General features: G+C 39.9%; 1 protein-coding gene across 1 annotated transcript in view; it reads right to left on the bottom strand.

Moving 5' to 3' along the window:
* The window catches only part of slc43a3b (solute carrier family 43 member 3b), a 44,006-nt gene extending 17,256 nt beyond the window's left edge, over positions 1–26,750 (bottom strand). The window contains exons 1-10 of the mRNA XM_062044162.1: positions 26,620–26,750; positions 26,265–26,479; positions 26,057–26,186; positions 13,278–13,324; positions 13,123–13,199; positions 9,253–9,345; positions 9,035–9,174; positions 8,830–8,933; positions 2,887–3,030; positions 2,602–2,709 (exon numbers count right to left, since the gene is read on the bottom strand). Coding sequence (XP_061900146.1) covers positions 2,602–2,709; positions 2,887–3,030; positions 8,830–8,933; positions 9,035–9,174; positions 9,253–9,345; positions 13,123–13,199; positions 13,278–13,324; positions 26,057–26,186; positions 26,265–26,451 — 1,030 coding nt within the window. The 5' untranslated portion in view covers positions 26,452–26,479; positions 26,620–26,750. The remainder of the gene's footprint in view (positions 1–2,601; positions 2,710–2,886; positions 3,031–8,829; positions 8,934–9,034; positions 9,175–9,252; positions 9,346–13,122; positions 13,200–13,277; positions 13,325–26,056; positions 26,187–26,264; positions 26,480–26,619) is intronic.
* Positions 26,751–27,226: the final 476 nt, after the last annotated feature.

Raw genomic sequence — 27,226 nt, forward strand, 5'->3', positions numbered from 1 at the left:
AGAAAATCGACGATAAAGTTCGCAACTTTTGCTCGCTGATAAAAAAAAGCCTTGCCTGTACCGGAAGTAGTGTGACGTCACAGGAGCTAGTATTCCTCACAATTCCCCGTTGTTTACAATGGAGCGAGAGAGATTCGGACCGAGAAAGTCATGATTACCCCATTAATTTGAGCGAGGATGAAAGATTCGTAGATGAGGAACGTTACAGTGAAGGACTTGAGAGACAGTGATGGACGTATCTTTTTTCGCTCTGACCGTAACTTAGGTACAAGCTGGCTCATTGGATTCCACACTCTCCTTTTTTTATTGTGGATCACGGATTTGTATTTTAAACCACCTCGGATACTATATCCTCTTGAAAATGAGAGTCGAGAACGCGAAATGGACATTCAGTGCCTTTTATCTCCACGACAATACATCGGCGAAATGCTTTAGCTACGAGCTAACGTGATAGCATCGTGCTTTAACTGCATATAGAAACAAAAAAATAAACCCCAGACTGGAAGGATAGATAGAAAATCAACAATACTATTAAACCGTGGACATGTAAATACACGGTTAATGCTTTCCAGGCTGGCGAAGGTTAACAATGCTGTGCTAACGACGCCATTGAAGCTAACTTAGCAACTTAGCAACGGGACCTCACAGAGCTATGCTAAAAACATTAGCTCTCCACCTACGCCAGCCAGCCCTCATCTACTCATCAACACCCGTGCTCACCTGCGTTCCAGCGATCGGCAGAAGGACAAAGGACTTCACCCGATGCGTTTGGCGGCCCGGAGACGTAGGAAGTCAAGGTGAGGTCGGCGGCTAGCGCGGCTAGCGCGGCTAGCGCGGCTAGCGCGGCTAGCGCTCCAACAAAGTCCTCCTGGTTGTGTTGCTGTAGTCCGCTGCTAATACACCAATCCCACCTACAACTGTCTTTTTTGCAGCCTTCATTGTTCATTAAACAAATTGCAAAAGATGTCCAAAATACTGTGGAATTATGAAATGAAAACAGAGCTTTTTGTATAGGATTCTACGGGTACCATAACTTCCGTTACTCTGACTTCGTCACGCGCATACGTCATCATACCGCAACGTTTCAGCCGGATATTTCCCGGGAAGTTTTAAAAGTCACTTTATAAGTTAACCCGGCCGTATTGGCATGTGTTGCAATGTTAAGATTTCATCATTGATATATAAACTATCAGACTGCGTGGTCGGTAGTAGTAGGTTTCAGTAGGCCTTTAATACTACTATGATTACATCGATATTTTTTATCGTCACAAAATCCTTTCTTTTTTTTTTTTAAATTCATATTATATTCATAAACTCAGGAAATACGTCCCTGGGCACATGAGAACTTAAATTATGACCAATGTATGACCCTGTAACTACTTGTGTGGTATCATCCAAAACTAATGTAAAGTATCAAAGAAGAGAAGAATAAGTGATTATTACTGTAAAGGGAAGTGAGTCAGCGAATCTGCAGGAGCAAAGGTCAACGCCTCCGGTAATGGTGTCGAGGGCGGAGCACCATCAGCTAGGGGCGGGGCATGTGCAGGAAGGAGAAACACAGCTGGCAGGTGATTAGATGGCACAGGTGGTACGTGTTAGTCTAATCATCTGTTGTCTTTAACAGTGAGCGACCAGCGGAGGGGAGCGAGATGAGACTGGAGAAAAGCGACACGCAAGAAGTGTATGAAAAGCTGCATGAGGAAAATAAAAACTCTGGTAAAACGACACGCCTGGCTCTGTGACGTGATATCCGTGGAACGGGTAGGGATCGACTTCCACAATTACATTTTAACAGAAGTGTAGATAGAACATGTTAAAACAGAAAATAGCCAGATATTAACAGTTAATGAACAAGTAGATTAATGATACATTTTTTACAGTATGTCCTTTATAATGATAAATGACAATATGTTACTGCATACGTCAGCTGACTAATTAGGAGTCTGTGTTTGTTTACTTACTTTATTTTCATTTTTATTTAGCCTTTATTTAACCAGGTAAAATCCCATTGAGATCAAATACCTGGCCAAGAGGGCAGCAGCAAGGTTACATTAAAAACAGTAAACAACACATAAAACATCAAATTTACAACATTAAAACTTGCTCATATGACACGTGTGCATACAGACAAGGTAGACTGCAATCCTTTAACAGAAGTTTTAAACTCATTTAATGAGACAACTTACTACTAGAAGACAAGTTGTCTTGTATGTTCACTATTTTATTTAAGGACTAAATTGCAATAATAAACATATGTTTCATGTACCCTAAGATTTTTTGTGGTCCCCTTTATTTAGGAAAGTATCGAAAAGTAACAAAAAACATTTTGGTACCGGTACCAAAATTTTAGTATCGAGACAACCCTACACTGTAATGTTATTTGTGAGATTTAATAAATGAAAAGCTGTCACTGAACTGTGACAGTTAATGGCAAATGACTTGGTGAATCCCAATATTAGTGTATTTGTTCAATCAGTGTTTTCCACCTCGACTCATCATGAACGCTCTGGTGAAAATTGGCCTCTGGTCTGTCTCCCGGTGGTCGTTATCGTGGGTTAATCTTTCATTTCCTGTGGGCTGCAGATGCCTGTGGTTCCTTACCTTTCACCCGCGGTTTGCGCTTGTGTCTGTCCATGATGAGTCCGTTCCAGGGAGCACACAGCACCCCGCACAGTTGTGTGAACGCAAAGGCGTTGATGTACCGGCTCACTGCAAACACCATGTAGTTGATTATACCACAGTCACTGTGCGTCAGTACCATCAAGTACCATCTTTGTGTGTTGCATTCTATCATGCACTTTCCGCTGCTGGGTTTTACCAGCGAGACGGGAGGATGATACACATGTCTGGTTTGTATAAACAGGACAGACTGCAGTGTGTACATACCCAGTGAGGGCTCTCCATCAGTCAACATTTGCAGCGTGGGGTTGAGGGTGCCGATGAACAGATAATGTCTCAACTGGATCACAGACAACCAAATTAGGTGCCATATGAACAATCGGGAAAGAATACACTCACGGAAACTTTTTTCTGGAAGACACAACGAGAATGCAGAGATTTGTTATACCAACTATCATTGACAAAAACTAGATTTCGCATTATGTTTTCTCGCGACATCTCAGTTATCGTATGGTCAATTATTGCAAACTTCTCCATCTGCCCGCGTATCCATCCATCCATCCATTTCCTTCCGCTTATCCGAGGTCAGGTCCCGGGGGCAGAGAAGCCCAGACTTCCCTCTCCCCAGCCACTTCGTCCAACTCCTCCCGGGGGATCCCGAGGCGTCCCCAGGCCAGCCGGGAGACATAGTCTTCCCAACGTGTCCTGGGTCTTCCTCGTGGCCTCCTACCGGTCGGACGTGCCCTAAACACCTCCCTAGGGAGGCGTTCGGGTGGCATCCTGACCAGATGCCCGAACCACCTCATCTGGCTCCTCTCCATGTGGAGGAGCAGCGGCTTTACTCTGAGTTCCTCCCGGATGACAGAGCTTCTCACCCTGTCTCTAAGGGAGAGCCCCGCCACCCGGCGGAGGAAACTCATTTCGGCCGCTTGTACCCGTGATCTTGTCCTTTCGGTCATAACCCAAAGCTCACGACCATAGGTGAGGATGGGAACGCCATTGATTCAATGTCATTGTAGCAGTTGCCCTCTAGTGGGTTACCCCGACCACCACACACTGGCACGAGAGTCCGGTATTCAGGTTGGATCAAGTCTTTTATTTTCATCCACCAGTATGATTTGCTGTTCGGCAGTATATAGATAGGGTGTAATGGTACGTGTATTTGTATTGAACCGTTTCGGTACGAGGGGTTCGGTTCGGTAAATTGAGAGCTTTGCCTTCCGGCTCAGCTCCTTCTTCACCACAACGGATCGATACAGCGTCCGCAATACTGAAGACGCCGCACCGATCCGCCTGTCGATCTCACGATCCACTCTTCCCTCACTCGTGAACAAGACTTCGAGTTACTTGAACTCCTCCACTTGGGGCAAGATCTCTTCCCCAACCTGAGATGCCCGCGTATCATTCCTCATAATCAAGTGCCCAAACGAAGAACCCCATGTATTGGACTTAGTGATGTGTGATACCAAGTAAAATTCAGGCTGGTATCGCTGATACCGATCCGATACAGACACTTTGTGCAAATACAGTACAGGCCAAACGTTTGGACACACCTTCTCATTCACAACACAACTGATGGTCCCAACACCATTGATAAGGCAAGAAATTCCACTAATCAACCCTGATAAGCCACACCTGTGAAGTGAAAACCATTTCAAGGGGTGGCTATTTTGAAGAAACTAGAATATAAAACATGTTTTCAGTTATTTCACCTTTTGTTTGTTAAGTATAACTCTACATGTGTTCATTCATAGTTTTGCTGTGACAATAGTCATGAAAATAAAGAAAACTAATTGAATGAGAAGGTATCCAAACTTCTGGCCTGTACTGTATATCTAACGTGTCTGGTAAAAAGTTATAAAATAATGTATTTCAAGAGTTGCAGCTCTTGGGGAATTATCTTCAAATGCTAAAAAAAAATCCTAGGGTGAAACAAATAATGCGGTTATTCTGGACTGATTGCGTTATCTTATTCACATTTCACTTTGTATTTAGTGTCTCAAAATAGCCTCCATTAAAAGTATGCATACACTTGCTGTTTTATAATACTAAGTGACTCCTTTTAATTGCCAGTCGTTTTCTTGTTTGCGCATTACTTCCTTACCAAGGCGGAAGAAAAAGTAGTTCCCACCAATCGTGTTTCGTTTAGACAAGATCTGAGTTATTTAGTGACCTTACACTGTGTTCCTGTTAATTTACTAATTTACAAGAACATCAAAAGTATCAATACTTTAATTGAACATTTATATAAGAGCATAAAGATCTGGTATCGATATTTCAGTATCGACCTGCACATAACTGGTGTCTGTCCTCTTTTTATTTAGTACACCTGCAAATTAAACCTCCTTGGGGACAAATAGAGTAGTGAGTCCCAGCACTTTAACAAAGATTGTGAGAAACACTATTGAATTCAAGAAAAACTCGTAGCAAAGTACAAAGTTACTCGCCCCTCTACTATACTCCCTTTAATAAAGGTAAAAATGGTATTGAATGTTCATATGTCCATTTCATTCGTCATTTATATGTATTTTGCATTGCATCATTGCATTGTGCAGGTGTCATCATCCATCCATCCATACTCTACTTAACCACTTGTCCACATGATAGAGTCATGGGTTAGCTTAGAGCTGGGCAACTATTTGGACTCTGGGGCCACATTGAGAGAAAAAATGTGTCTGGTGGGCCAATGTGTATGTGTGTATAAATGATATATACACATTTAGCTGTAAAAATCTGCTTTACAGTATGTGTGTTTGGGTCCCTTTTTTTCAGGAACACTAATACCAAAAGCCACAATGTCTGATAGAGTTCTAAAAAAGTTATGACAGACCACCTCAAAAAATCGGAATGGAATTTTACAGTTTTTTACTGAATGGGACACCCAAAATGTACATGAAAATAAAGAAAGTGGGATTTACAATATTAACTATAAACAATAAAACACTGAATATTAACAACATATGAACGTCGCTCCTCTTTTACGTGGGATTTACAATATTAACTATGAACAATAAAACACTGAATATTAACAACATTTGAACATCGCTCTTCTTTTACGTGGGATTTACAATATTAACTATGAACAATAAAACACTGAATATTAACAACATATGAATGTCGCTCCTCTTTCACTTCTCAGACCAGCTCCTCCACAGACATCTTTTACAATCAAGCAAAACACAACAAAAATGTAACAAACAGCAAAATATGAATGCAAAGGGTTATAAACACCTACAATATGATATATTATCACTTTTATGCAGAATTTTGTTGTAAAAATCTGCTTCCGCATCTGTTCCTGACACATGCGTTTGGGGCTGGCTGCTCTGAAAACAAGCCCCGCCCACTCTGCTTAGTTCCTGGTCTGAGCTGCTGTGACGTAGATTAACGTAATAGACTTAGACTTAGACAAACTTTAATGATCCACAAGGGAAATTGTTCCACACAGTAGCTCAGTTACAAAGGATGGAAAGTGTAGGGATGGAAAGGACAATGCAGGTATAAAATAGACTAACAATGTACCGTAGTAGCAATATAAAATATAACATATGTACGTAATATTTACATAATATATGTACAGTCTATGATATATACTGATATATTATATTATATTATGTTTATATCATGTATACAATATATAACAATTACCATGTACAATAATACAGTATATGTAACAGCTGCAGCATAAAATATAGAGTAGATCCAGCAGAAATTAGACATTAATAATAATAACTCCTATAACACCCAAAAGCGCAGATTTCGACCATTGAAATACTTTCTATAGGTCAAGACTTACGGTCATTTAAAAACAGCACTGCACATCATAATGGCAAATACAGTTTTGAGGTTAAAGGTCTAAAAAAAATGATGTAGAACGTCTGGCGGGCCGGATTGAAAATCTTAACGGGCCGAATGTGGCCCGCGGGCCGTCTTTTGCCCAGGTCTAATCTCGTCTACTTTTAGGTCTGTGTGGTAGAAAAAGGGTAAAACATCAGTACACTATTTTTTTGTTGAGCTCCTGTGCTTTTTGAGGGGAAGGCTACAAGGAACACTTAAAACACTGATTAAAAAAATCCATAAATCACAAATTGATTCAATGTCATTGTAGCAGTTGCCCTCTAGTGGGTTCCCCCGACCACCACACACTGGCACGAGAGTCCGGTATTCAGGTTGGATCAAGTCTTTTATTTTCATCCACCAGTAGGATTTGCTTTTCGGCAGTATATAGATAGGGTGTAATGGTACGTGTATTGATTGATTGATTGATTTAGACTTTTATTAGTAGGTTGCACAGTGAAGTACATATTCCGTACAATTGACCACTAAATGGTAACACCCGAATAAGTTTTTCAACTTGTTTAAGTCGGTGTCCACTTAAATTGATTGAACCGTTTCGGTACAGGGGGTTCGGTTCGGTTCGGAGGTGTACCGAACGAGTTTCCACACAAACATATTAAGTAGCGCACTGCACGGACGGACATAAGTAGCGTACCGCACGTTGTGTAAACAATGCACACCGAGGCACAACACACGGCATGCTGGTGTAACGCAGGTGTCAAATACATACTTTTGCGGAGACTATTAGGCTCTTACTCTTTGTCACGTGACCGCCGCGGTCCAATCAGCAAGTGCTTATAAGCCGGTAGCAGGAAGTGGCAAGTAGACAGGACGTGATGGGAGACAGATTGTATTTCTACTCAAGGTAGGGTTTTATTCTCGTTTTCACACGAAATATTGTGCTGACGGGATTCTAAACTAAATGCCTATATGTTAACTTTATAGAGTCGACTACCAGCGCCGGATTTTTTGTCATTAAGCTGTGTGTGACTGTAGATGCAGAGTTGGTGAGTCCATGTTTGTGAAAATATATCAGTCTTTCTTCCATTGCTTCATTGCAACAGTCTTTGTGGCATATTTCTCAGTCTTTCTTCCATTGCTTCATTGCAACAGTCTTTGTGGCACATGTCTCAGTTTTTCTTCCATTGCTTCATTGCAACAGTCTTTGTGGCATATGTCTCAGTTTTTCTTCCATTGCTTCATTGCAACAGTCTTTGTGGCATATTTCTCAATGGTCCATATACAAGGTCTATGACTTGAACCAATGATAACTATTGTGTATTGAATGCACTTTTGAATGTGTTTGATAATAAGCACGTTTAGTGCACTGACCGAATTGTATAGGTCATACTTATGCTGCTAATAGTTATTTTAGCACTTTATTGCATATTGTGATTCTGACATGTATGTTGATTTATATTGTACAATATTGAGGAAAAAACTAGAACCTGTTCTGAATACTTTATAATGCAATTAGTGTTATTTAATGAAGATATTTGATTTGTGTACACATTGATTTATAAGGATGGTCTTGGTTCTTACACAGGCCAGGCTTCTCTTTATAATGGTGAGCTAAGGAAAAAAAAGCATCTAGTCCAAGGATCGTTCTTGGGAGATTCCAGCCAGGAACCCCACCACCTGTTCTGTCTGGGCTGGTAGGAGGCTCTCGAGCCAACCCTCTACACATTTGCACCCTTAACCACAGCACATGGACTGTACTGCTTTACTCTCCAAAACCTTTCTCCAAGAACTGTATTATCTGAGCTGAGATTTAAACAATATCCAGAGACACTAAATAATTGAATTGGAACACACACAGAGCTATTTCTATTTTTGGGCAGAATTATTTTAGTGTTCCCAACGTTAAAAAGATAAAGCCATTGTTTACAAATTTGGTAAATAAATAACCAAAAAATTAATATTTTGTTGTTTTCTTACTGTACCGAAAATGAACCGAACCGTGACCTCTAAACCGAGGTACGTACCGAACCGAAATTTTTGTGTACCGTTACACCCTTAGTATATAGATAGGAATTTTCAGTCCGGCGTGTCTCTACTTTGCTCTCTAGTGTCTCTCTCTCGCTTCAACTCCAAAACTCGTGTCTTGGACCGGCTGCTGCTAATAAGCATGGCAGGTGATTGGCTGACCAGACCCAGCTGGGTAATCCAATCACCTGCCAGCTGTGCTTTGAGGCCGGTCCTTCCACACCCCGATCTGCGGCAGGCCCGCAGACCACTCCCCCCCTCCACAGTCATAAAAAGATAAAAAGACTTAAAACGTTGCAACTTTTTCCGCAACTTTCTAAAAAAATCTGCTGAAAATTCAAGCGTTTCAGGCCGCGATGATCATAAGAAACTTGCAGTTGTACACACCTGGTGTTACAGGTGCTTTGCAGTCAAATGTCTCTTCCTCTTCAATCTTCTGAGAGCTCACATTCATCGACTGCTTGGAAGTCCTGAGTTTGCTGCAGGATAGCCTGAGGTCAAATGTCACGATACGTGGTTATTACTGATTACTTATTGCAATATACACATGATAGGACAGATGTATGCGCACTTTGCGGTTTGGATTTCGTACCCGTATGTGTAGTGGTCAGGCAGAGGGTATGGTATGAAGGTTTTGGGCAACAGGAAGAGAGTCCTGAGCACGTGAATGATGCTGCAGACAGACACGAACAGGAAACTGGCATGCAGAGAGATGCCAGACTCGTAGAGCAACTACAGAACACAGTGAATAGCATCATTAAAACGTATATGTTAGATGGACGAATGAGGGATATAATCTCACTTCCTCACCTTGATGACGAGGAAGAGTGCTGAGGAAGAGTCAAAGGCCCCGTTGTAAAGCGTGATGATGGTGGAACGGCGAGTGCCAAAAAGGTTACCCACCTTGAGGAAGGAGATGGTGAATAGGATGTAGATAGTGAATGTATTTTTCATCATTTCCTTCTTACTACTCTGTAAAGAATCTGGGTATTATCTTCCACCCAACTCTCTCGTTTGAGTCACACATTAAGAGTGTTACTAAAACGGCCTTCTTTCATCTCTGCAGTATCGCTAAAATGCGTTCCATTTTGTCCACTAGCGACACTGAGATCATTAATTATGCGTTCGTTACGTCTCGTCTCGATTACTGTAACGTATTATTTTCGGGTCTCCCTGTGTCTAGCATTAAAAGATTACAGTTGGTACAAAATGCGGCTGCTAGACTTTTGACAAGAACAAGAAAGTTTGATCATATTACGCCTTAGGTACCTTATATACATATATACCTATATATATACCTAAACTGGCTCACCTGCACTGGTTTCCTGTGCACTTAAGACTTGACTTTAAGGTTTTACTACTTAGGTATAAAATACTACACGGTCTAGCTCAATCCTATCTTGCTGATTGTATTGTACCATATGTCCCGGCAAGAAATCTGCCTTCAAAGATCACCGGCTTATTAGTGATTCCCAGAGCCAAAAAAAAGTCTGCAGGCTATAGAGCGTTTTCTATTGGGGCTCCCATACTACGGAATGCCCTCCCGGTAACAGTTAGAGATGCTACCTCAGTAGAAGCATTTAAAACTCATTTGTATACTCTAGCCTTTAAATAGACCCCCTTTTAGACCAGTTGATCTGCCGTTTCTTTTATGCTCTGCCCTGCTCCTTCGTGGAGCGGGTGGGCACAGATTTGGTGACCACAGATGATGCGCTAGCTGTCTAAAGTCAGGACCCAGGGTGGACCACTCATCTGTGCATCAGTTGGGGACGTCTCTGCGCTGCTGACCTGTCTCCACTCAAGATGATCTCCTGCTGGCCCCACTATGGACTGGACTCTCACTATTATGTTAGATCCACTATGGACTGGACTCTTACACTATTATGTTAGATCCACTATGGACTGGACTCTTACACTATTATGTTAGATCCACTATGGACTGGACTCTCTCACTATTATGTTAGATCCACTATGGACTGGACTCTCACACTATTATGTTAGATCCACTATAGACTGGACTCTCTCACTATTACGTTAGATCCACAATGGACTGGACTCTCACACTATTATGTTAGATCCACTATAGACTGGACTCTCACACTATTATGTTAGATCCACTATGGACTGGACTCTCACTATTATGTTAGATCCACTATGGACTGGACTCTCACACTATTATGTTAGATCCACTATGGACTGGACTCTCACACTATTATGTTAGATCCACTATGGACTGGACTCTCACACTATTATGTTAGATCCACTATGGACTGGACTCTTACACTATTATGTTAGATCCACTATGGACTGGACTCTTACACTATTATGTTAGATCCACTATGGACTGGACTCTCTCACTATTATGTTAGATCCACTATGGACTGGACTCTCACAATATTATGTTAGATCCACTATAGACTGGACTCTCTCACTATTACGTTAGATCCACAATGGACTGGACTCTCACACTATTATGTTAGATCCACTATAGACTGGACTCTCACACTATTATGTTAGATCCACTATGGACTGGACTCTCACACTATTATGTTAGATCCACTATGGACTGGACTCTCACACTATTATGTTAGATCCACTATGAACTGGACTCTCACACTATTATGTTAGATCCACTATGGACTGGACTCTCACACTATTATGTTAGATCCACTATGGACTGGACTCTCACTATTATGTTAGATCCACTATGGACTGGACTCTCACACTATTATGTTAGATCCACTACGGACTGGACTCTCACTATTATGTTAGATCCACTATGGACTGGACTCTCACACTATTATATTAGATACACTATGGACTGGACTCACACTATTATGTTAGATCCACTATGGACTGGACTCTCACACTATTATATTAGATCCACTATGGACTGGACTCTCACTATTATGTTAGATCCACTATGGACTGGACTCTCACTATTATGTTAGATCCACTATGGACTGGACTCTTACACTATTATGTTAGATCCACTATGGACTGGACTATCTCACTATTATGTTAGATCCACTATGGACTGGACTCTCACACTATTATGTTAGATCCACTATAGACTGGACTCTCTCACTATTACGTTAGATCCACAATGGACTGGACTCTCACACTATTATGTTAGATCCACTATGGACTGGACTCTCACACTATTATGTTAGATCCACTATGGACTGGACTCTCACTATTATGTTAGATCCACTATGGACTGGACTCTCACACTATTATGTTAGATCCACTATGGACTGGACTCTCACACTATTATGTTAGATCCACTATGGACTGGACTCTCACTATTATGTTAGATCCACTATGGACTGGACTCTCACACTATTATGTTAGATCCACTATGGACTGGACTCTCACTATTATGTTAGATCCACTATGGACTGGACTCTCACACTATTATGTTAGATCCACTATGGACTGGACTCTCACACTATTATGTTAGATCCACTATGGACTGGACTCTCACTATTATGTTAGATCCACTATGGACTGGACTCTCACACTATTATGTTAGATCCACTATGGACTGGACTCTCACACTATTATGTTAGACCCACTATGGACTGGACTCTCACACTATTATTGTCAGGGTATATTGGGGACGAACCCAAGATGCAGAGAAGGCGGCAGGCATTGTGCGAGAAAACATGATTTAATGTCCAAAAATATAAAGAAAAAACACAAACCCGGAACTAGGAACAGGAAACAGGATGCCAGGGAAACAGGAACTGGAAGACGAGGAACAAAAAGACAGCAAGCTACAAACAGCTACAGAATATAGCTTACCGCTACCGCATACAGATACAGTGACATCGACAAGTAGAAAAGACAATAATCCAGCACTGACTGGAGGGGAAGGCAGGTTTAAATAGCAGCTGGCTGATTGACGCCAGGTGTGCCCAGGTGCCAATCAGCCGCAGCTGAGCGGAAGCAGCACTCAGGGAGACAATCAGGAAATAACCAAAATAAGAGCGCTGACAGGAAATGACAGAGGAAAAACCAAAACATAACTAAACTGTCAGGGACAAGCCTGACAATTATGGACTCTCACACTATTAACTAGATCCACTCGACGTCCATTGCACAGGTCGCCCAGGAGGGGTCCCCACATCTGTGGTCCCCTCCAAGGTTTCTCATTGTCATCCCATTGGGTTGAGTTTTTTCTTGCCCTGATGTGGGATCTGAGCCGAGGCTGTCATTGTGGCTTGTGCAGCCCATGGAGGCGAGGATTAGTGATTTAGAAGTAGCTAAAACACAGCAGACTGCAGCTGGACATTAGCCGCTAACTAGCTAGCCATGTCTTAAAGCACCTCTTCCTGAGGGTGTTTCAGTGCTATAACTTCACTTTTATCTTTACTCTTTACACCAAAATGCATCCATTCTCCCTTTTCTGTCTATACACTGTGTCTGCTTGTAAGTACTCGGTGTGTGCGCGCTGCCGAACATGCTCCTCTGCTCGTAAAACCAGCAATGTCGCGACATGTAAGTACTTTTCAAACGTAGTACCGTTTTTGATTCATTAGTACCGCGATACTATACTAGTACCGGTATACCGCACAACCCTAGTATGTAGATTAGCAGTAGATGGCCTTGAATGGGTGTAAACATTCCTTCCCTGGTAGGCCCTGATACAGAATAGCGAAAAGGATTGTTACTAACCTGCATGTTGGTGATGAGCAGCATGATTCCACCCACAGAAATGAAGGACAGAGCGGGGAAAAGCAGGACAGATAGAGCTGATGGGGGGGAAATAGAAAATGAGCACCCTTATTTACTTGTTGCAAGAGTTCAGTCAAGAAGAGATATGAGTTTACCTGAACTTGAGAACGCCATCATCAAGGTACCCATGGTGTGGAAACCTCTAATGCAAACAAACACATCACATTACTTGACACACATAGAATAGAATAGAAGAATAGAATGGACTTTATTGTCATTATATTTGCATATAACGAGAATGGGAGGGATCAGAGAAAGGTTGAAATATTAGTTATTATCAGAATAGAATAGAATAGAATAGAAGAATAGAATGGACTTTATTGTCAAATTTGCATATAACGAGATTGGGAGAGATCAGAGAAAGGTTAAAATAGTAGTTATTATCAGAATAGAATAGAATAGAAGAATAGAATGGACTTTATTGTCATTATATTTGCATATAACGAGATTGGGAGAGATCAGAGAAAGGTTAAAATAGTAGTTATCAGAATATAATAGAATAGAATAGAAGAATAGAATGGACTTTATTTTCATTATATTGGCATATAACGAGATTGGGAGGGATCAGAGAAAGGTTAAAATATTAGTTATCAGAATAGAGTAGAATAGAAGAATAGAATGGATTTTATTGTCAAATTTGCATATAATGAGATTGGGAGAGATCAGAGGAAGGTTAAAATATTAGTTATTATCAGAATAGAATAGAATAGAATAGAAGAATAGAATGGACTTTGTCATTATATTTGCATATAACGAGATTGGAAGAGATCAGAGAAATGTTAAAATATTAGTTATTATCAGAATAGAATAGAATAGAAGAATAGAATGGACTTTATTGTCATTATATTTGCATATAACAAGATTGGGAGAGATCAGAGAAAGGTTCAAATAGTAGTTATTATCAGAATAGAAGAATAGAATGGACTTTATTGTCATTATATTTGCATATAACGAGATTGGGAGAGGTCAGAGAAAGGTTAAAATATTAGTTATTATCAGAATAGAATAGAATAGAAGAATAGAAGGGACTTTATTGTCATTATATTTGCATATAACGAGATTGGGAGGGATCAGAGAAAGGTTAAAATATTAGTTATCTGAATAGAGTAGAATAGAAGAATAGAATGGATTTTATTGTCAAATTTGCATATAACGAGATTGGGAGAGATCAGAGAAAGGTTAAAATATTAGTTATTAACAGAATAAAATAGAATAGAATGGACTTTATTGTCATTATATTTGCATATAACGAGATTGGGAGAGATCAGAGAAAGGTTAAAATATTAGTTATTATCAGAATAGAATAGAATAGAAGAATAGAATGGACTTTATTGTCATTATATTTGCATATAACGAGATTGGGAGAGATCAGAGGAAGCCTGTTATTTCCAAAATATACAAACACAGTCAAAACACTTAAAAAAACAAAAAAACTTTAATAATGATTTGGTGTGCATGATGGAACAAAACCTTTTTCTCTTTTGACCACAGTCAACAGAACCACTGGTGTAATACTGAGCAAACTGCTCAGTCACAATGAACACAGTTGATGAGTTCATGGTAAACAACTAAGAGTGTACCAACACACTTCTGACATGGCGTTGAATTGGAGCCTTGCATATTGGCCGATATTGATCGGATACGATATCATAATCAACTTTTATTCATTTTGTAGTTGGAAATGTTGGAAAAGCCCTGATCAAATGAAATTATGCTAAGTACGAAAATGAAAAACATATTTTAATATTAACCGTCGCGAATGGACCGTCTTTAAGTTGAAGTGGGGTGATAATTGTTCCTTTGGCAACAGAGTGGCCACAGTACCGTATTTTTCGGACTATAAGGCACACTTAAAATCCTTTTAATTTTCTCAAAAATCGACAGTGCGCCTTATAACCCGGTGCGCCTAATGTACGGAATAATTCTGGTTGTGCTTACCGACCACGAAGCAATTTTATTTGGTGCATGGCGTAATGATAAGTGTGACCAGTAGATGGCAGTCACACATAAGAGATACGTGTGGACTGCAATATGACTCAAGTAAACAACACCAAAACTTTAAATGTTCCATTGAGAATATAGAACGTTACACACGGCACTCAAAAATCCGTCAAAATGTTTTAGTACGACTTTGAAGCCCCACAGCTTGATGGATTGTCGGCCCATTACGGCTACCGTAGTCAGAGATACAAGTATTATTATGGTGTGTGTATAAGGACTGTAAAATGGCACCTATTAGCAGACATTATCTGCCGTTTTGTTTCGCAATATTATGCAAAACCAACTTTTCTTACCTTCTGGTGCCTGCTGAACTGTATTTAAGATCTGCATAAGTCCTGAAAATTTGCGCACATCCGCCACTGTAGTCCGTGCCGACACCGTAGTTGATAAGCTTCTTCTTTGTCTCTATTTTCTTGTTATGGGACATTCTAATATAAAGTAGTGTAAAGTTCCTACTTATATCTGTCAGTAAACTCGCCATGAAAGCACTAAAACATACCGGTGTAGTGAGTTTACATTATTCACCCAAGGAACTTTAGTTATTAGAGATTTCCGGTCCGACGGTTTTTCACGGGACACATTTCCGGGCGTTGTTGTTGCACTAGTGAGCCACGGATGAGGAGATGCTGCTCCGTTATTGATTGAAGTGAAGTCTGAATGTCGTTAAAACAGTTAGCGCCATCTTTTGACGCTTCTTCCACTCCCGTCCTTGCACGCTACACCGCTACAACAAAGACGACGGGGAGAAGACGCCGTCGAAGGTGAGCCACGTAAATAAGACCCGCCCACAAAACGGCGTATCCTGAAGCGACTGTCAGAAAGTGTAAAACATCATCTATGCAACATTTTGACCAAAGAACTACCATCACATGTTATGTAGAGCAGTGTTTTTCAACCTTTTTTGAGCCAAGGCACATTTTTTGTGTTGAAAAAATGCGGAGGCACACCACCAGCAGAAATCCTTAAAAAACTAAACTGAGTTGACAGTAAAAAGTTGTTGTCGCAATTGTTGGATATTAATTCAAATCATAAACAAACATGCATCACTATAGCTCTTGTCTCAAAGTAGGTGTACTGTCACCACCTGTCACATCACCCTGACTTATTTGGAGTTTTTTGCTGTTTTCCTGGTGTGTAGTGTTTTAGTTCTTGTCTCGCGCTCCTATTTTGGTGGCTTTGTCTCTTTTTTTGGTATTTTCCTGTAGCAGTTTCATGTCTTCCTTTGAGCGATATTTCCCGCATCTACTATGTTTTTATCCTTCTTCGTGGGGACATTGTCGATTGTCATGTCATGTTCGGATGTACATTGTGGACGCCGTCTTTGCTCCACTGTAAGTCTTTGCTGTCGTCCAGCATTCTGTTTTTGTTTACTTTGTAGCCAGTTCAGTTTTAGTTTCATTCTGCATAGCCTTCCCTAAGCTTCAATGCCTTTTCTTAGCGGCACTCACCTTTTGTTTATTTTTGGTTTAAGCATTAGGCACCTTTTTACCTGCACCCTGCCTCCCGCTGTTTCCTACATCTACAAAGCAATTAGCTGCCTGCTGCCACCTACTGATATGGAAGAGTATTACACGGTTACTCTGCCGAGCTCCAGACAGCACCGACACTCAACAACATTTGCAGACTATAATTACTGGTTTACAAAAAATATTTTTTACCCAAAATAGGTGAATTTAGATCATCTCCCACGGCACACCAGACTGTATCTCACGGCACACTAGTGTGCCGCGGCACAGTGGTTGAAAAACACTGATGTAGACCACAATGAAGTCTTTTACATTTAGAAAAAAATCATAATATGACCTCGTTTATGCACCTTATTATCCGGTGCACCTTTTGTATGAAAAAAGACCTGAATAGACCCCGCTCATCGGTAGTGCGCCTTATAATCCGGTGCGCCCTATGGTCCGGAAAGTACAGTAAACACGCTGCAGGACTGCTTGTGTCGGAGCACTTATATCGGAGATTTTAGATGCAAGACAATATAATCCAGTGGTCCCCAACCTTTTTGTAACTGCGGACCGGTCAACGCTTGAAAAATTTTTTCTTTGATATCAGACTGATCAATATTGGATTGGGGCACCCCTATTAACATTAATAAGACGCATGAGTACAACTGAGTATCACAATTAACATTTAACGCGCATGCAGAGGTAGATCAAAGTGACCACTCGTGAGACTTTAAATGTGGAGTTTCAGAAAAAAATGTCAGCTGCCGACACCAATGTTTTTGAGCCAGTGCTGATGAGATGATGCTTCCTTTTATAGACCAGGATCATAGGAGACTGAACAGCAGCATTAATTGGAGCATTGTGTTATGTCTGCGGTACCAGACAGCCAGACTATGAGCACTTTCAAACTCCGTCCAAATTCTGGCAGATCCGACTTTGATTGATTGATTGAAACTTTTATTCCGTACAATTGACCACTAAATGGTAACACCCCAATAAGTGTTTCAACTTGTTTGAGTCCACGTTAATCAGTTCATGGGAAAACTGTATTTGCATACCTCTTGGGTCTTTTTGTTTGTCTTTAATTTCCTTCCCTGGTCTCAGTCTAACTCCTACATCCCTGCAGCTCATCATGTCCATCTATTTGCATTCCTTGGTCTTGTATTTTCCTACCGCCCTCTTTTAGTGGAAATATAAGGACAGCTCCAGTCTTGTGTTGGCTTTGGGGATACGGCTGTGCTCGATGGAATGGGTTTGTATTGTGAAATAGTTACAGTAAATAGATTTTTTCTTGATGTCTGTTTGTTTTTGTTGCTGTGATTAATCCCGTTCCCTTATAAATCTTTGTGGGATAATGTCCGCCTTTGGAATGTGTTCTAGCTTCCTGTTACAGAGAGTAGCATCCCTTGTGAAAACTGCTCTGGCCTCTTTCGCAACCTTCCTTTTTTTTTTTTTTTACTTCATGCAGTAGAATTAAAAAGTCAACATGGAAAAATACTTCTGGAGGCCAAATCTTGCCCTGGGTTCCCACAGGCATGCTCGGAAAAAAGCTAAGTACTCATTTCTGTGCCTTGGAACGACTGGTGAGCAGTCAATGTTGTTTTCCAAAGTCAGCTGGGATAGTTTTTCTGATGAAACCAAGACCCTTTGCTTGTTGTCCACAGTTCCAAATGGTTTGGGCTTCTTGGTAGGCATGTTAAAAGCTCCAAATACCACTCAATTTTGGCATCAAACCTTCAAATCACTGCTAGGAAGCAGACACTGAAGAGAAGTTTGACCTCTTGGCATGACAGTTAACCAGGAGAAAACTAACCAGAGCCCAGACCTAATCCTTCTTTTGTAAGGAGCAGTGGTTTATGGACTCCTACTCAAAAACACTGTGAATGGTGTACCGTATTTTCCGGACCATAGGGAGCACCGGATTATAAGACGTACTGCCGATGAGCGGTTCTAGTCGGGTCTATTTTCATACAAAAGGCGCACATGATTATAAGGCGCATTAAAGGCCTACTGAAAGCCACTACTACCGACCACCCAGCCTGATAGTTTATATATCAATGATGAAATCTTAACATTGCAACACATGCCAATACGGCCGGGTTAACTTATAAAGTGCAAATTTAAATTTCCCGGGGAACTTCCGGTTGAAAATGTCTATGTATGATGACGTATGCGCGTGACGTCAATCGTTGAAACGGAAGTATTCGGACACATTGTATCCCAATACAAACTGCTCTGTTTTCATCGCAAAATTCCACAATATTCTGGACATCTGTGTTGGTGAATCTTTTGCAATTTGTTTAATGAACAATGGAGGCTGCAAAGAAGAAAGCTGTAGGTGGGATCGGTGTATTAGCGACTGGCTGCAGCAGCACAACCAGGAGGACTTTGAGTTGGATTGCAGACGCGCTATTCGACGCTAGCCGCCGACCGCATCGATGATCGGGTGAAGTCCTTCGTCGCGCCGTCGATCGCTGGAATGCAGGTGAGCACGGGTGTTGATGAGCAAATGAGGGCTGGCGTAGGTGGAGCGCTAATGTTTTTAGCATAGCTCTGACGAGGTCCCGTAGCTAAGTTAGCTTCAATGGCGTCGTTAGCAACAGCATTGCTAGGCTTCGACAGGCGGCACAGTATTAACCGTGTGGTTACAGGTCCAGTGTTTGGTTCGGTGTCTCCTGATAGTAGTATTGTTGATCTGCTGTCTATCTTTCCAGTCAGGGATTTATTTATTTTGTTTCTATCTGCATTTAAGCACGATGCTATCACGTTAGCTCCGTAGCTAAAGTGCTTCACCAATGTATTGTCGTGGAGATAAAAGTCACTGTGAATGTCCATTTCGCGTTCTCGACTCTCATTTTCAAGAGGATATAGTATCCGAGGTGGTTTAAAATACAAATCCGTGATCCACAATAGAAAAAGGACAAAGTGTGGAATCCTATGAGCCAGCTTGTACCTAAGTTACGGTCAGAGCGAAAAAAGATACGTCCCGTACTGCCCTCTACTCCTTCACTCTCACATTCCTCATCCACAAATCTTTCATCCTCGCTCAAATTAATGGGGTAATCGTCGCTTTCTCGGTCCGAATCGCTCTCGCTGCTGGTGTAAACAATGGGGAAATGTGAGGAGCCCTTCAACCTGCGACGTCACGCTACTTCCGGTACAGGCAAGGCTTTTTTTATCAGTGACCAAAAGTTGCGAACTTTATCGTCGATGTTCTCTACTAAAATCAAAAATATGGCAATATCGCGAAATGATCAAGTATGAGTCAAAAAGAGTCAAACTACATTTCTATCCTTTCCAGTATTTTATTGAAAAAAAAACAGCATACTGGCACCATACTTATTTTGATTATTGTTTCTCAGCTGTTTGTACATGTTGCAGTTTATAAATAAAGGTTTATAAAAAATCTTCAAAAATTAAAATAAAAAAAAATGCTATCACGCTAGCTCAGTAGCTAAAGAGCTTTGCCGATGTATTGTCGTGGAGATAAAAGTCACTGTGAATGTCCATTTCGCGTTCTCGACTCTCATTTTCAAGAGGATATAGTATCCGAGGTGGTTTAAAATACAAATCCGTAATCCACAATAGAAAAAGGAGAAAGTGTGGAATCCAATGGACCCTTGTACTTAAGTTACGGTCAGAGCGAAAAAAGATACGTCCTGCACTGCCTCTCTAGTCCTTCACTCTCACTTTCCTCATCCACAAATCTTTCATCCTGGCTCAAATTAATGGGGTAATCGTCGCTTTCTCGGTCCGAATCCCTCTCGCTGCTGGTGGAAACAATGGGGAAATGTGAGGAGTCCTTCCTCCTGTGACGTCACGCTACTCCCGGTATACAGGCAAGGCTTTTTTTTTATCAGCGACCAAAGTTGCGAACTTTATCGTCGTTGTTCTCTACTAAACCCTTTCAGCAAAAATATGGCAATATCGCGAAATGATCAAGTATGACACATAGAATGGATCTGCTATCCCCGTTTAAATAAGAAAAATTCATTTCAGTAATTGAGCAATATTGCAGTCTAAAACAGCACATTTGTCAATATAAACAAGTATCAAATCATTATAGCTGTATATTAATTACAAATACAAAGTCTCCAAGGCAGAAGAGTATCAGAAAGTATCCAGTAACAAACGTAGCCGCATCAATCAACATACTGCGTCATGAGCTTAACTTAAATTATTGTGTACACTAAGGGTCGCCAAAAAACAATTATAACTCCACTTTAACTTAAAGACAGCATAAGTCCATTCCAGACAATTAAAGGAGCCATATATAATAATTTCATGTCATCATTAAATGGCCCTGATAAGGCATCCGGCCGAGTCATACCAAAGACTATACAAATGGGAGCCATTACCTCCCTGCTTGACACTCAGCATCAAGGGTTGGAATTGGGGGTTAAATCACCAAAAAATTATTCCCAGGCGCGGCCACCGCTGCTGCTCACTGCTCCCCTCACCTCCCAGGGGGTGATCAAGGGTGATGGTTCAAATGCAGAGAATAATTTCGCCACACCTAGTGTGTGTGTGACAATCATGGGTACTTTATTATATATTATTAATAAATCATGTTATTTTCCAATACCTCTATAAGTGATAACAGTAGTTCAGCCAGGATATGCTCATTGCAAAATTAGACTTACAGCCCCCGAAATGTTGTTATTGTTTTCATTTCGATGTCCCGCCCTCCACTTTTTGACCAATTAGAAAGTCTGAGTGTGTCACATCCAGGTTGCCAGTTACACACCGCCATCTTGGTCTAGCTACTGCCACTGGTAAAGTTACTAAACATGTCAGACCTTAGTCAATTTAAAAGTTACCATTCTCAACGTATTCATGAGAAAATCAGGAACAAAACCAGGATTTGTATCGGGGATGCCTTTGAAAGATGGAGACGATTGAAGGAGGTGAAGATTTTTTCATCTGATGCCAAACTTGCTAATTTCCTCCTTGATAGGTAAGTCAGGCATTTACATTTTCTTATTACTTGTAATAAATGGAAATGGACATTTGGTATGTCAACTATATTGTCCAATACAGTCTATGCTCTTGTCTGACAAAGCGTGTATGTTCCGCCATACAGGCTAACAGGGTAAACATATGCCCGCTAGCCTGTATGTTGATGTGTCATCCAACTGACAGAGCAAAATATATTGTGTACAAATAAAAGCTATGTGGATATGGGTAGTGTCAGTGCCTATTTCCTTCTCAATATGCTGAGGAAATGGGTTCCAACATTAGCACGGCTGTCGTCATGGCAATGTGAAAGGTACGGAGACAGCCAAATCCCATGATCAAATAATTCCTAATTGGTGTTTGCATATTGTGGACTACATGTACCAAGTTATATGGCAACCTGAAAGGTTTGAAACAGTAGACTATAGGCGTACCTTGGTAAAATGTCAACTCTTTAGTTTTGGGCATACATTAAGCATGCTCTAGTTATTTTCACCAGTATAACCATTGCTTGTTTGTTTTAGTCTTTGTTTTCTGATAGTACTGACAATAACCATATGATTGCCGTTAGTTGCGATATTGTACGGAAGCATGATGTACTTCTTCCTGAAAATAGCCTCATTCTGTGTGAAATGTGTTGGTTAGAGATTTGTTATTGACAAAACGCCGTATTTTGCCCAGGTCTGTTTTACTCCTTCCTCTTAGTGACTATGCAGAGGGATGCACCTGTCGAACTATTTCACCAGAGTAAGTGATGCTCACAGGTACCTCACAGACCTCGTCCCCCACAAATTCAAGACTCTCATGGGAAAAAATGCATTCTACTATTTTGCCAGCACACAGTGGAATGCACTACCAACACACCTTAAAATTACAACTTCCCTACTAATTGTTAAAACTGCCATAAAATCCTGGCTCAGCTCAACCTCTACCTGATCTCAACCTAAATTGATCCCCAGCAACTTTCCCAAGCATCAAGCAGGTTTATATGTGGTTATAGTGTATATATACTGTATCTATATGTGGTTATAGTGTATATATATTTATATGTGGTTATAGTGTATATATACTGTATTTATATGTGGTTATAGTGTATATATACTGTATTTATATGTGGTTATAGTGTATATATATTTATATGTGGTTATAGTGTATATATATTTATATGTGGTTATAATGTTTATATACTGTATTTATATGTGGTTATAGTGTATATATATTTATATGTGGTTATAGTGTATATATACTGTATTTATATGTGGTTATGGTGTATATATATTTATATGTGGTTATAGTGTATATATACTGTATTTATATGTGGTTATGGTGTATATATATTTATATGTGGTTATAGTGTATATATACTGTATTTATATGTGGTTATAGTGTATATATACTGTATTTATATGTGGTTATAGTGTATATATATTTATATGTGGTTATAGTGTATATATATTTATATGTGGTTATAATGTTTATATACTGTATTTATATGTGGTTATAGTGTATATATATTTATGTGGTTATAGTGTATATATACTGTATTTATATGTGGTTATGGTGTATATATATTTATATGTGGTTATAGTGTATATATACTGTATTTATATGTGGTTATAGTGTATATATACTGTATCTATATGTGGTTATAGTGTATATATATTTATATGTGGTTATAGTGTATATATACTGTATTTATATGTGGTTATAGTGTATATATATTTATATGTGGTTATAATGTTTATATACTGTATTTATATGTGGTCATAGTGTATATATATTTATATGTGGTTATAGTGTATATATACTGTATTTATATGTGGTTATGGTGTATATATACTGTATTTATATGTGGTTATAGTGTATATATATTTATATGTGGTTATAGTGTATATATACTGTATTTATATGTGGTTATGGTGTATATATATTTGTATGTGGTTATAGTGTATATATACTGTATTTATATGTGGTTATAGTGTATATATATTTATATGTGGTTATAGTGTATATATACTGTATTTATATGTGGTTATAGTGTATATATATTTATATGTTGTTATAGTGTATATATACTGTATTTATATGTGGTTATAGTGTATATATACTGTATTTATATGTGGTTATAGTGTATATATACTGTATTTATATGTGGTTATAGTGTATATATATTTATATGTGGTTATAGTGTATATATATTTATATGTGGTTATAGTGTATATATACTGTATTTATATGTGGTTATAGTGTATATATACTGTATTTATATGTGGTTATAGTGTATATATACTGTATTTATATGTGGTTATAGTGTATATATATTTATATGTGGTTATAGTGTATATATACTGTATTTATATGTGGTTATAGTGTATATATATTTATATGTGGTTATAGTGTATATATACTGTATTTATATGTGGTTATAGTGTATGTATATTTATATGTGGTTATAGTGTATATATACTGTATTTATATGTGGTTAGTGTATATATATTTATATGTGGTTATAGTGTATATATACTGTATTTATATGTGGTTATAGAGTATATATACTGTATTTATATGTGGTTATAGTGTATATATACTGTATTTATATGTGGTTATAGTGTATATATACTGTATTTATATGTGGTTATAGTGTATATATATTTATATGTGGTTATAGTGTATATATATTTATATGTGGTTATAGTGTATATATATTTATATGTGGTTATAGTGTTTATATATTTATAAACCGTGTTTGTTGTATATGTAGGCTATAGTTTGATTTAGCATGCTGATTGACTGTTCATTTATTCATCTAGCCTATTTCTATTAATTTGTCCATCAGTAAAATATTTTTAAAAACTACTCCAATTGTTTAGCTGACTATATATATATCTGTGTGTGGCATTGCATGAGTGTTTTACAAGCTTCTCATTATATTTTACAGAATAAGATGGAGGTGTCCAACTTTGAATAATCAAAAAATGGTCAAAATTTCCAATCTTCCTGAGTTTAAAGGCCTACTGAAATGATTTTTTTATTTAAACGGGGATAGCAGATCCATTCTATGTGTCATACTTGATCATTTCGCGATATTGCCATATTTTTGCTGAAAGGATTTAGTAGAGAACATCGACGATAAAGTTCGCAACTTTTGGTCGCTGATAAAAAAAAAGCCTTGCCTGTACCGGAAGTAGCGTGACCTCGCAGGTTGAAAGGCTCCTCACATCTGCACATTGTTTACACCAGCAACGAGAGCGATTCGGACCGAGAACGCGACGATTACCCCATTAATTTGAGCCAGGATGAAAGATTTGTGGATGAGGAAACGTGAGAGTGAAGGACTAGAGTGCAGTGCAGGACGTATCTTTTTTCGCTCTGACCGTAACTTAGGTAAAAGGGCTCATTGGATTCCACACTTTCTCCTTTTTCTATTGTGGATCACGGATTTGTATTTTAAACCACCTCGGATACTATATCCTCTTGAAAATGAGAGTCGAGAACGCGAAATGGACATTCACAGTGACTTTTATCTCCACGACAATACATCGGCGAAGCTAACGTGATAGCATCGTGCTTGAATGCAGATAGAAACATAAGAAATAAGCCCCTTACTGGAAGGATAGACAGCAGATCAACAATACTACTATCAGGAGACACCGAACCAAACACTGGACCTGTAACTACACGGTTAATGCTGTGCCGCCTGTCGAAGCCTAGCAATGCTGTTGCTAACGACGCCATTGAAGCTAACTTAGCTACGGGACCTCATCAGAGCTATGATAGAAACATTAGTGCTCCACCTACGCCAGCCCTCATCTGGTCATCAACACCCGTGCTCACATGCGTTCCAGCGATCGACGGCGCGACGAAGGACTTCACCCGATCATCGATGCGGTCGGCGGCTAGCGTCGGATAGCGCGTCTGCTATCCAAGTCAAAGTCCTCCTGGTTGTGTTGCTGCAGCCAGCCGCTAATACACCGATCCCACCTACAGCTTTCTTCTTTGCAGTCTCCATTGTTCATTAAACAAATTGCAAAAGATTCACCAACACAGATGTCCAGAATACTGTGGAATTTTGCGATGAAAACAGAGCTGTTTGTATTGGATACAATGTGTCTGAATACTTCCGTTTCAACGATTGACGTCACGCGCATACGTCATCATACATAGACGTTTTCAACCGGAAGTTTCGCTGGAAGTTTAAAATTGCACTTTATAAGTTAACCCGGCCGTATTGGCATGTGTTGCAATGTTAAGATTTCATCATTTATATATAAACTACCAGACTGCGTGGTCGGTAGTAGTGGCTTTCAGTAGGCCTTTAACTTCCCGTGGTAAATTTCCGGAAACTTTCCGGATATTTACCGGAAACTTTCCACCCCTTCGCAACCCTAATCACACCTGTGACTTTCTCTATTCTCTCTTCGTGACTGCACTCTCTTTTGCTTCAGGTTTCGTGGCGGTGCACTCACATTCCCAAGAGCCGAGCCACGGTGGTGCCAAGGTGGTCGAAGATGAAGCCGCTGACCAGAGTGAGGAAATTATTGCTGAAGGATGCAATGGTGAAGACCAGGGAGAACTGTTCGTCCTGTCCGCCGCAATCTGACACGGTCAAAGAGAAATGAAGCGGTTTAGAATCTTTTTTCTCCCAGAATCCAGGGTCGAGATGAGCAAACTGACCTAAGAACTGCGAGCCATTGACACTGGTGGCGTTGACGCAGAAGGAGACAAAGTAGTCCTCTTCCTTGAGGACGAAAACGAGAGAAGCCCACCCGAATACGATCCCCGCAAAACACAGACACTCCACCAGGCCCGTGACGAAGGTGAGGCCTCGTTGCACTCGCAGACGGTTCTGACAGTCCGCCATGGTACTCAGTTCACACCTGGCCTCCTCACTGTCAAAACAGGGGATTCAGGCATTTCAACTGCACCTTTTTTTTTTTTTTTATCAGTTTCCATTAGTCGTTGAAGAAACACAATCTATTTGACCTACAATAAAATACATTGCAACTATGCACACCAACGTTACACTGACCTTTGATGCTCACGTTTCCTCTTTAGATCTCACATCTCGTTGCTCCTCACTCACTCGCTCCCTTTAAATAGTCCACCTCCGCCTTCCTCTTTTCCCGCCTCCTTCATAGAATCCTAAGCAAAAGAAACACCATCATCTCCTTGGTGAGTAGAAGTACACACCCACACACCCCCACACACACATGCGCAGTATTAACAAAGTCACAATGACAACATCTGCCGGGGCTGCAAGTTGTAGCCTGCAACATTTGTTCAGGGAAACGACGGTCATGTGACCTGGGGGGGAAAAAGAAAAGTGGGGAAGGCTTAACTGAAAACAGACACAAGTTCAGTTCAGGTCCTTTCAGTTCAGTTTGAGTTTATTTGGAACAATCCAATGCGTCACATATTTCCAGCTGTTTCATTACAGCCCGTCTGAAGAGGAGAAGCTGAGCTTATTTAATCCTACATAGAGATGTCCGATAAATGCTTTAAAATGCATTATCAGAAATGATCGGTATCGTTTTTTTTATTATCGGTATCGTTTTTTGTTTTTTTTATTTGTTTTTTTTATTAAATCAACATAAAAAAAACACAACATACACTTACAATTAGTGCACCAACCCAAA

Source organism: Entelurus aequoreus, linkage group LG04 (assembly GCF_033978785.1).
Source record: "Entelurus aequoreus isolate RoL-2023_Sb linkage group LG04, RoL_Eaeq_v1.1, whole genome shotgun sequence".
In the NCBI taxonomy this organism is placed as follows: domain Eukaryota; kingdom Metazoa; phylum Chordata; class Actinopteri; order Syngnathiformes; family Syngnathidae; genus Entelurus; species Entelurus aequoreus.